Source organism: Anopheles arabiensis, chromosome X, assembly GCF_016920715.1.
Source record: "Anopheles arabiensis isolate DONGOLA chromosome X, AaraD3, whole genome shotgun sequence".
NCBI lineage: Eukaryota > Metazoa > Arthropoda > Insecta > Diptera > Culicidae > Anopheles > Anopheles arabiensis.
Genome location: NC_053519.1, coordinates 18,768,254 through 18,778,887, shown reverse-complemented (window position 1 = coordinate 18,778,887; position 10,634 = coordinate 18,768,254). Strand labels below are relative to the sequence as shown.

Below are 10,634 nucleotides of genomic sequence, written 5' to 3'. Positions count from 1 at the left end.
TCCTACGTATGGGAGCACGGTCTATTCGGGGCTTGAACCCATGACGGGCGTGTTGTTAAGTCGTTCGAGTTGACGACTGTACCACCAGACCGGCTCAACTATTACTAGGGTAATTAAAATCAAGCAACAAAAAGTTATAATTAGTTTGGGCAGGGAAATAGCACGCTTGCTCACACACAGCCGCACGCGCTATCAAAATTAAACCGTTTAAAGCAACGCATGTTGCTATCAGTGTGCCTTTTCTCGCTTTTGGGTTATTTGATCTTTCATGCACTCCGCCTAATACGAGAAACGTGCTCTAATGGAACCCAAGGCGTAATAATATTTAGCTGTGCAATATGTTGTAAGTTAGAATATAGGAGTATAAATATATTAAGTAATATTTTAGTTTTGATTATGCTTTTGGGGAGGGGAATGCCGCATGCTACGCGCGTGCATTTTCCGATTATCTAACCACAATTAATTTTAATAATAATAAAACAAAAAAATCTATTCCATCTAATAACTAGTACACTTCAACTAATGTGCTCGCTATCTGTGGCCCCGGGAGATGCCATGGTTAAAAAGAAACATATTTATACAATACTTTGCGCACTTCTAGGCACCGCTACAACGGTTTTTTTCTCTCTCTTCAAAGTTGGCGCACGCTACGCTTGAGTCATTTTCGATGTATCGAGTGTTTTGCGTTTGTGTTAAAAAGTAGTAGCTAAAACTGTGCCCTCTTCTTTCGCCGTGTGTGTCTTACATGCTAAGCTTAACGATAAGGAATGTAATGTACACAAAGAAAGCAAAAACAAACAAACAAACAAGCAAGCCGCGTCTCACTTGTCCACACCGAGCAGCTTGGCAGCTTCGGACGCGGACGACAGCAGCACCCGGCTCAGGATGCCCTGGTCGCTGATGCCGAGCAGGTTGCCGATCAGCTCCGAGTGCTGCTGCGGCTGCTGGAAGTGAGAATGGTAGCGCTTGCCTCCAATAATGGGGGCCGATGCTGCTGCTGCTGCTGCTGCTGCTGACGCCGTGTGGATCTCCGCAGCGGTATCGTGGAGATGGTGGTTATAGTCGTACGGCTGCTGCTGCTGCTGGTGGTGGTGGCTGTGGTTAGACATTGGTGGACTGGAGCACTCCGCGTCTTCATACTCGTCGTCGGTAAGATCGGTGCCGCTGTTGTTCGGATCGTCGTGCCCGTTCGACTGCCCTCTGAGGACGTCCGGCTGCTGGTGGCTGTTGGTGCGACGGCCCGCCGCACTAGGACGCCGCCCGGACGAACACGAGGAGGAGGAGGCGGGGGAGGCATTTCCATTACTGCCGCCGCCGCCGCCGCCTCCGGTCGAGTGCTTCTTCCGGTGGCGCAGCATGCTGTGCTTGAGGGTGAAGCGCCGGTCGCAGACGTCGCACTGAAACGGGCGCTCGCCGGAGTGCGTCCGCATATGCCGTCTCAGGTCTTCCGCCGACCAGAAGCGACGCACACAGAATGCGCAGATAACCTGCCGAGATGTGCCATGTGAAACAGGTGGTTGGAAGAGAGAGAGAGAGAAAAAAAAACAAAAACACAAGCATACGTTAGCATGGCTTAGGCTTTCCCCCCAATGCCCCAACGTCGTTGGGTGACGATCGCGCGCCAGTGACTCCCCCGGCCGGCCCTGTATGGCCTGGCGCCCGGTAGCCTGACCGCACGAAGTAGAAGTAAGGACTGACCTTAGACCTACCTTCCGATTGGCATAGTCGAGATACTTGCCACCGTTGTTGTTGTTGTTATTATTGTTGTTGTTGTTGTTATTGTTGTTGTTGGTGCCACTCTCGTCGTCGTCCGGGGAGCCGGTGTGCGCCTCGCTCTCGGTCGCCGACGCGGACGCAGTCTCCAGCGACACCTTCGCCATCAGCGTGGTGAACTCCTGCGGGTGCGCCTGCTTGATGTGCTCCAGACAGGACACACGCTCGGCGGTGGACACATCGCACAGGTGGCACTTGTACGGCAGATCGGAGAAGCCTCCCGCCGCCGATAACCGGCCATCCTCCTTGCCCTCGTCTTCCTCCTCCATCGCCGTATCCCGGGCGGCACCGTCGGACTCGTCTTCCTGGTCCGGCTGGTGTTGGTAGCGGGCAGGTTCCGCTTCGCCGTCGCCATTTTCCTTCAGCTGCTCGGATTCCCGGTGCGCCGCCACCTGCTGCTGCCCTCCCTCACTGCCATTCTTTTTGTCGCCCGCAAACTTTGGCGGTAGCTCAGCATCGCCCGACACCACGCTGCTGCCCCGCCTTCCACTGCCTTCGTTTTTTGGCTCGTTTTTTGCCTCCTCGTTGGAAGCGTCAGCCTGCGGTTCGTCGTCTTCGTCTGCGGAGCCCACCGGAAGTGCCTGATGTTGTTGCTGCTGCTGCTGCTGCTGCTGCTGCTGCTGCTGCTGTGACTCTGTCCTGGCCGACGAAGAAGAAGCACCGGACCGGCTGCCCTTGCCGGTGATCATCTTGCACATCGCTTCGGCCACCGCCACCGGGATCGGTTCCGGTTTCGGATCGAGCAGATCGTCGATCGGCACCGGTATGGAGACGGCCGACTCGACGTCACCGTGTTTGCGCAGCAGATGCCGGTCGCAGTTCGACTTGGTCGTGAAGAGCAGCGTGCACTGGGAGCACTTGAATGGCTTCTGGCCGGTGTGCGTGAGGATGTGCCGGCGCAGCGAGCTCGACCACGGGAACATGCGCTGGCAGTACGGGCAGCTGACCCGGTTCGGCGCCAGGCTGTAGGCCGACTTCTTCTTCTGCTCCTGGTGCGCGAGGGCCACCGCCGACGGGTTCGGGTCGTCCGTGCCGGAGTTGTTGCTCTCGGACGCGGACCCGGACGCCACCAGGCCCTCCTCATCGCTGTGATCCTGCGACAGTGGCACCTGCACCTCGGGTCGGCTGTAAAAACACACACGCACACATAAAGCGGAAATCAAAATCAAGAGTTAGAGTTAGTAAAGCGATGTTTGCTGCAGTAGCTTTTTTTCCATTTGCTTACCTGAAGTAGCTTTCCAGCGCGGGGTTCGTTGCGTTGTCGAGCAGCTTCGACACGGGCACCAGGTCGCTGCTCGCGCTGCCAGCTTCGTCGGCATTGGTCACGCTGCCGGTACTGCCACACGATGCCTTGCGGGACCCGGTGGCCGAACCGGTAGCCGCCGACGATTGATGCTGCTGCTTCGACGGCTTGCCTGCGAGCTGCTGCGGCACTGTCGGCTTCTGTTCCTGCCCCTTATTAGCCTCCCCAGCGTCCCCGATTGAGCGATGCTCTTCCAGCTTCTGCTTCAGGATGCGGTTCAAGGTGCTGCCGTGCTGCTGCTGCTCGTGACCAACGCTACCGCCGGTCGGTCCGAGCTCTTGCTCCGAGGTGGCCGGCGTGGGCGGCACATCCTGCATCTGCATCTTCGCCATCTTCTTCTCCCCACACTCGTCCCGCTCTTCCTCGTCAATCACGAGCTGCGCATCTTCCTCCTCGTCCTCCTCGTCGCCTTCTTCCAGCGCACCTGGTGCTGCACCCTCCTCATCCTCCTCTTCCTCTTCATCGTGCTCTTGGTCGTAGTGCTGCTGCTGCTGCTGCTCCTCTAGCAATGCCTCCCGCTGTTCCTGCCTTACTGTCTGCTCCTCATCGTCCTCCTCCTCCTCCTCTTCCTCCTTCAGTGCCATTCGATAGGCGTTCGTCTCGTCGTAGCTGCGGCGCAGAAACTCGCTGTCCTGTTCGAGATGCGACTGCAGCCGGCGGCGACGGCGACGGTACCGTTGACCCACGATCGGTGTGGCCCCCTCGTAGGGTCGCTCCTGGCCCCGATCGTCTTCCTCCTCGTCGTCCTCTTCGGTTTCGCCGCGCGCTCCACCAGCCAGGCGTCGTCCGGCCAGGGCAGCCGACATGACGGGCGTCTGCTGCTGACTGTAATGGTGGTTCAGACGCTGCTGCTGCTGCTGCTGCTGCTGCTGATTCCACTGTCCTGCCGCACCCTGCACGATCATGTTGTGCAGCAGTGGGTTCAGGTGGCTCGCATCCTGCCCACTGCCGCTGCCACCGCTACCGCGCATAGCACCCGACCCCTTGCCCGACTGCTGGGCCAGGATGGCGTACTTCACCTGGTCTGAGATGGCGCCCGCGCCGCCTCCCGCGTTGCCACCGTGCATGCCTGCCCCACCGAAAGCGCCCTGGAGGGCGGACACCAGCGAACCGACGGAGCTGTTGGCAGTCGCCACCATGCTCGCACTACTGTTGCTACCGGATCCTGCTCCTCCTCCTCCTCCTGCTCCTCCTCCTCCACCGCCGCCGGCACTGCGACGCATCAGATGGCCGCCGCGCTGCCGCTGGGACCAAAACTGCGGGTGCTGCTGCTTGATGTGCCGCTCCATGTTCGAGCGCAGCGTAAACCGCGCGGAACAGTGCTCGCACGCAAACGGCCGCTCGGTGCGGTAGCGGCGCTGCTTCTGCTTCGGTATCAGGACGCCATTTTTGATCACCATCTTCACTGGACCGACGCCGGCCGAACCGGGACCGCTAGCGCCACCGGCCGAGACGCCAAAGCTGGCAGCAGCGGCCGCAGCGGCCGCCGCCGCCAGTGCTGCAGAGGAGGAGACGGGCGACCCGCTGGCCCCGCGAGACTGCTGCTGCTGCAGCGAGGTGAGCTGCTTGTTGGTCAGGCCGGTGCTGCCACCGCACGACCCACTCCCGCCGTCGATCGGTGTCGCCAGCGGCGAGGGCGAAGAAGGCGTTAGCAGCTGCTTCGGCGTGGGCACGGTGGCGGCCGTCCCCAGCTCGAGACAGTCGCCCGACTTGGTAACGCTGTTCGGGGGCGTATCAGTCAGCGGCGGTGGGTAGAACGGGTTCCCCAGCAGCGGATGATGGGGATGGCGACCGACGCCGCCGCCGCCGCCGCCACTGCCGCCCGTCGAAGCGGCAGCTGCCGAGACAGCCGCCGCTGCGGCAAGGTTCGGCAGTGCGCCGAGCCCAAAGTCCTTGCTCAACAGCTCGCCAAGCGCGGCCGCCGACCCCGCCAGCATGTGGTTCTGCAGGAAGGGGGACGCGTGCAGCGGGAAGGAGGGCAGCTGCAACGAGTTGTACAGCTGGTAGAACTGGAAGAAGTTCATCGGATCGAGCTTCGCGAACGTGTCGTTGAACAGCTGGAACTGTTGCTGCTGCTGGGCGAGATTGACCTTGGAAAGCTTGGGCAGCTCCGCCCTGCCCTCGTCCAGCTCGGCCGGCTCCTTCGGCAGCGGCTGCTGAGCTTTGGTGCCGCCGCTGGCCGCATGCTTGCGCGCCTCGCCCTCCACCCCGTTGTGGCCGCGCTGCTGGTGGCGCAGCTGGTGCAGCTGGGCCGCCATCGTGTCATCGTCCTCCTCCTCACCGTCGGTCGAGAGTGTCGGGGCGGCGGCGGCGGCCTTGCGGTTACCAGCGACGGTCGATTTCTTGCTCAGATCGAGCGCATCCATACTCAGATCGATTGGCCGCGGGTGCACGGTCGCGGCCTCCACTGCCGACTGCTTTCCGGCACGGTGCGACGGCACGGCTGCGTCCTCTGCCGACGCCTTCTTGCCCAACAGTGTCGGCTTTTGCTCCAACGGCTCGCCGCCGCCGTCGTGCTCCTCCTCCTCCTGCTCCTCCTCCTCCTCTTCCTCTTGCCCCTCGTCGTCGTCCTCGTCGAGCGCATCGTCCTCGTCCTGCGGGGGCGTTAGCTGGTTCAGCTTTTCCAAGCTTTTCACCTGTATTTTGGCGGCCACGCTTGAGCCGAACGCACCGCCGGCACCGTTGCCGCCGCCCCCGCTCGGGGGCGTCTGCAGCAGCAGGCTGGTGTCGAGCAGGGGATGATGATGATGATGCACAAAGCTAAGCGGCAGCGGCGGCATCAGCATGTCCTTGAGCTGTTGCGACGGCAGCGGCGTGCTGCTGCGCGCCTCGGCCAGCTCGTCCTGATAGGCGGCACCACCACCGCCGCCAGCGCCCGCAAGCATCGCCCCCGGCGTGTAGGTACCGTCGAGCGGCGGCGTGTTGAACAGCTGCAGCTTCTTGAGCGGATCGTCACAGGACGAATCCTCGGACGGGTGGTAGATGATGGCGCGCTTCACGTCCTCGCGCGTCGTCTGGCCGTGCCGGTTGCGCAGGTGCCGCTCGCAGTTTGCCTTGGTCGTGAAGGCGTAGTTGCAGATCGCACACTCGTACGGCCGGTCACCGTTGTGCGTGCGCATGTGGCGCACGAGCGTCGCCTTGTCGCTCACGACGTACCGGCACATGTTGCACTGGTACGGGCCCGGGCCGGCCGCCGACACGTGCGTCCGGTTGTGGCCCTTGAGGGCGCGCAGGTTCGGGAAGACGGCGGTGCAGATGCGGCACGGGAACTGGCCCCGCAGCTTCATGCGGCGAAACTCGGCAGTGAACGCGTCCTGCGCCTCCTCCGGCTCGTCGCGCGACCCGGTCGAGTGGGCGTACATGCCACTGTCGCTGCCGGCACCGTCCTTGAGCAGGGCCGCGTCCAGCAGGCCGGACAGGGGCGTCTGGCTGCCCCCGTCCAGCTGGCGGCCAATGACGCCTCCGCCCAGCTTGGTCACGTTCAGGATGGACTGAATGTCGGCCAGATCCTTGCCGCTGTCGACCATCTGCTGGTGCTGCTGCTGCTGCTGCTGGTGCGCGTGGTAGAGTGCCATGTTGGAGGAGTAGTAGGAGGGCAGGGCGGTGGAGGTCGCGCCGGCACCGGTCGGCGAAGCGAGCGGTTCCTGCTTCAGGGCCGGCACTGGCGACGAGAACGACTTGTCCAGGGAGGAGGGCGTCGTCGGGGCTTCCGACACCGTGCTGGAGCGGTTCTGCAGATCCAGATTGGCGAAGAAGTCCTCCCGGCGCAGGTCTACGGGATGTTGCTGCTGTTGCTGTTGTTGCTGCTGTCCTTGTTGACCGGCTCGGTGCCCCTCAAGGTGTTGTTGATGCCTCTGCTGCTGCTGCTGCTGCTGCTCCTCGTCCAGGGCTCGATGATTGCCGCGCCCGTCGTAGCCCGAGCCCACATCCGAGCCGGATACATCGGACGAGTCTGACTCACTCGGTGCTCGCTTACGACGGCGCCCTCCGGCGTGGCCGGCACCGCGCTCTCCACTGCCCGCTCCGCAGCAGTCGGCCGAGTGCATCGAGAGCGTCTTGGAGCACGGGAAGGCCCGGTAGCAGCGGCCGCACTCGTACTTCTGGCTCGTCACCGGCGTCCGGATGCTCTGCTCGCACAGGTTCTTCGCGATCAGCGGGAACTTCTCACTGGAAAAGTCGACGAACGTGAGATCCTTGAAGCCGGGCGTAATGTTCTGGTAGTTGTTGTTGCTGCACCGGTGCGCATTCAGCGCCTTGTGGCTGCGGAACACGATCTCGCAGTGCCGGCACTTGGCCGGGATGGTCGGATGCTCCCGGTCGAGGTGCTGCTCCAGGCTGAGCATGCTCGCGAAATCGTTCCGCACGCACACCGGACAGCAGTAGCGCTGGCCGCTCTCCACCACCGAGCCCTCGAGCAGGTTGTTGTTGATGGTGCGCACCTTGCGATACTGCTGTGCGGTCCGATCGCCTCCCAGCGTCGCCTTCCGCTTGCCGCCACCGACCAGCTCCTCGTCGCCCTCCTCGAACTCGCCCTCGTCCTCGTCCTGCTGCTGCTGCTGCTGCTGCTCGCCGGCATCAAACAGGGCGCGCTTCCTCTTCTTTGGCTGCCGGTAGTCCTCCTCCTCGTCGGCGTCCTCGTCCTCGTCCACCTCCTCCTCCTCCTTCTTCTTGCGATAGTGACGACCTGCCGGCGGACCACCGCGTCCACGCCCAGCTTTGTGTCCACCGCCGCCGCTTCCATCGGACGAGGACCCGCCGCCACCAGTGCCGACGGTGCCGACGCCACCCGCATCGCTCTCGAAGCTGTCCCGCCCGGACGGGTACTTGTGGGTGCGCATGTGCCGGTGCATGTTCCCGTTGGTGGTGAACGTGAGGCTGCAGTACTTGCAGTTGAACGGCCGCTCGCCCGTGTGCACCAGCACGTGCCGGTCGAGCGAGGACGCCGACGACAGCACCTTCGAGCAGATCTTGCAGCAGAAGGTGGCGGACGCGACGGCCGTCGTCGCCGACTCGGACTCGGCATTGTGCAGCCGAAGATGATCGGTGAAGGCGCGCTGCGTGTGCGACACCGCGTTACAGATCGGGCAGGTGTACTCGGTCGTCTTTGCCGGCGTCGTCCGCTCGGCGTCTTCCTCGTCCTCGTCGTCGGCGCGCCGCTGCTGCTGCTGCTGCTTGCCAACCGTGGAGGAGCCGCCAGCCGCGGCCTGGCGCCGATGCTGCTGCAGCAGCATCTCCGCCGTCGATTCGAGCGACCGCTTGCCGACACCTCCGCGGTTGCTGCTGCTGCTGCTGCTGCTGTTGTTGTTCGGCACGCTGCTGCTGCTGCTGCTGCTGTTGTTGTTCGGCACGCTGCTGCTGCTGCTGCTGCTGTTGTTGTTCGGCACGCTGCTGCTGTTGTTGTTCATCGTCTTCCGCCGCAGCATGTCGTCGGTGAGCTGGTGCAGATGCTCGCCCCGCTGCCGATTGCTGCTGCTTCCGCTGCCGCCGCCGCCGCCGCTGCTGCTGCTGCTACTGTGGCGCTGCTGTCGGGCCTGGTGAAAGCGGCTGTGTCCTTCGGTCAGCAGTGCCGCCACCGTGCTGTTGTTGCTGTTGCCGACAACTTCCTCATCGCCACTGTCCGCGGAATGTTTGGCGACCTCGAGCGCGTCGGCCGGAGACGATGATGACGATACTACTTCCGCCGACGCTAACGCCATCCCATCGGCTGCGCAGTGCTCTGTGGCGCTTTGCGGTGACTCTGTGCCCTCCGGCCGCTCGGCTTTGACCACCGCACACAGATACCCACCGTCAGTGGTGCCAAGTCCGATGGGAGTTGTCGTGGGGGCAGCACTCGCCACGCTACTACTTTCAACGTCCATGATTATTGTGAGCTTCCCAAAACGGGACTACTACTCTTCAGAGTTTTTTTTTTTGCAATGTTTTCAATTTGATTGTTAGAAATGTTGAAGATGTCTTCCTGAAAATGAGCAAAATGAAAAAAAAAGAAAGAAAAGCAACCAATTGATAAGTAAGCCTCATTTATCTTTATCCATACTATTGACGAACACACGCGCAGAGTACACGAGTCCTCGTTCAATAACAGAAATCAAAAACATCAAGTAGTACAGTCAATTGCATCGAATTGCGCCATTTTGCTCTGTGGTGTGTGAATGTGTGTCCTCGAACTGTATGGACACTTCGGTCGACATCTTTCCCAATTCCAATTCCTCCACTTCCTCCAACGCTTATCCACCCCCTCCCCCAAACCTCACAGTGGGAGGTCACGCCGCGTTTGTGCACATCCGTCTTATCGCATGCTGCGGTGTGTAAAAGGTGTGATGTGTATCTCTCGACCTCTCGAATTCTTCTGCGTATGTGTGTGTGTGTGTATGTGTTTGAATGTCCAGTAATCAATTCGTACTGCGCCTCATCATATCTGCCCCTCCATTTTCTGCCGTTCAATGTTAAATTGCGATTGAAGACAAACAGCCACGAGGAGAGAAAAATCATTGAAGATTAACGGCGAGCTTTAAGCGCCGTAACGCCCGACTGACGACCGTCGAATGATGATGAAGTTGTCGGCGAAGGGTAACACTGGAAAAATAAAATAATAAACCACAAGAGCGCGCGCGCACACACACACGCTTACACATACAGACGTATAAAATAAGCACAGCAAGTCCATCATCGCCGACGTCCGCCATCTTCACGCACGAGAGAGTGGGCCCCACCAGCCAGAAGAAGGGATGGATCCACAATCACAGCCAGCGGCAGTGCTGCCAGCCACTCGTGTGGAGCCACAGCCCAGCACAGTGACAATCGTTCGGGGCCTTTGATTTACCTTTCGCCCTCTGGCTCTGGCTTCTGGGCTTTAGCACTCAAGCATTTTTCGCTTTGCAATGGTACGAACCGGCATTCGTGCTGGCTGAGTTCCTCTGCTCGCTTATCAAAAACGCAACCCAGCGCCCAGTAGCGTACGAAGCGTGTCTGGGATCGCAGGAAACAGAGAAGCGGGGTACACGTACTGCGCGAGATGAGGCGAAGAAAACCCTTCCCCTGAGCACAAACACACATTCAGCGGCAGTAGATCGCACGCGGGTACGCCGCGATAACGATAAGCAGCTACAAATTTGAAGTTCATTTAGATGGTAATCACTCATCGAGTGCGCTGGGGCACGATATGGGTGGGAGGGGTGGATGGTAAATTGATGAGAATCAGCACCAAAATTGATGTTGATGACAGCAGTGAGTCCCCACGTTCGGCTCACCTTGCTCCCTCTTTCTCTCTCTTTCCCTCTCCATATCTCCGCACAGTGGGGGCTCTAACGAACGTTCGTTCTCACTTACTCGAAAGGCAGTAGAGGGGTGACTCAATATTGGAACAGACTTGCAATACACGTCCAATGTTCAAGATGTCACCCTAATGCGCGGTGACGACCATCCTGCTGCGCGAAGTGTAGAAGATGCGCCGGAAAGTAAGAACGCACACAACACGACTCAGATCCGTGAGTTGCCTCTCCATCTCCAGAAGCCATATAACATCGTCAGGATGTTTCAGGGAAGGGATGGGAGCGGAGGA

At 60.4% G+C, this 10,634-nt stretch overlaps 1 protein-coding gene across 6 annotated transcripts in view; it reads right to left on the bottom strand.

Moving 5' to 3' along the window:
* Positions 1–10,634, bottom strand: part of LOC120905898 — a 33,124-nt gene continuing 22,490 nt past the window's right edge. For 4 of the 6 annotated variants that reach the window (XM_040317209.1, XM_040317208.1, XM_040317210.1 and 1 more), the window contains 3 exons: positions 2,999–9,032; positions 1,710–2,898; positions 1–1,487 (listed from right to left, as the gene is read on the bottom strand). In XM_040317209.1, the coding sequence (XP_040173143.1) occupies positions 822–1,487; positions 1,710–2,898; positions 2,999–8,934 (7,791 nt within the window). In that variant the 5' untranslated portion in view covers positions 8,935–9,032 and the 3' untranslated portion in view covers positions 1–821. Of the gene's footprint in view, positions 1,488–1,698; positions 2,899–2,998; positions 9,033–10,634 lie in introns of those variants that run through there. The other 2 variants (XM_040317213.1, XM_040317212.1) reach the window with 2 other exon arrangements.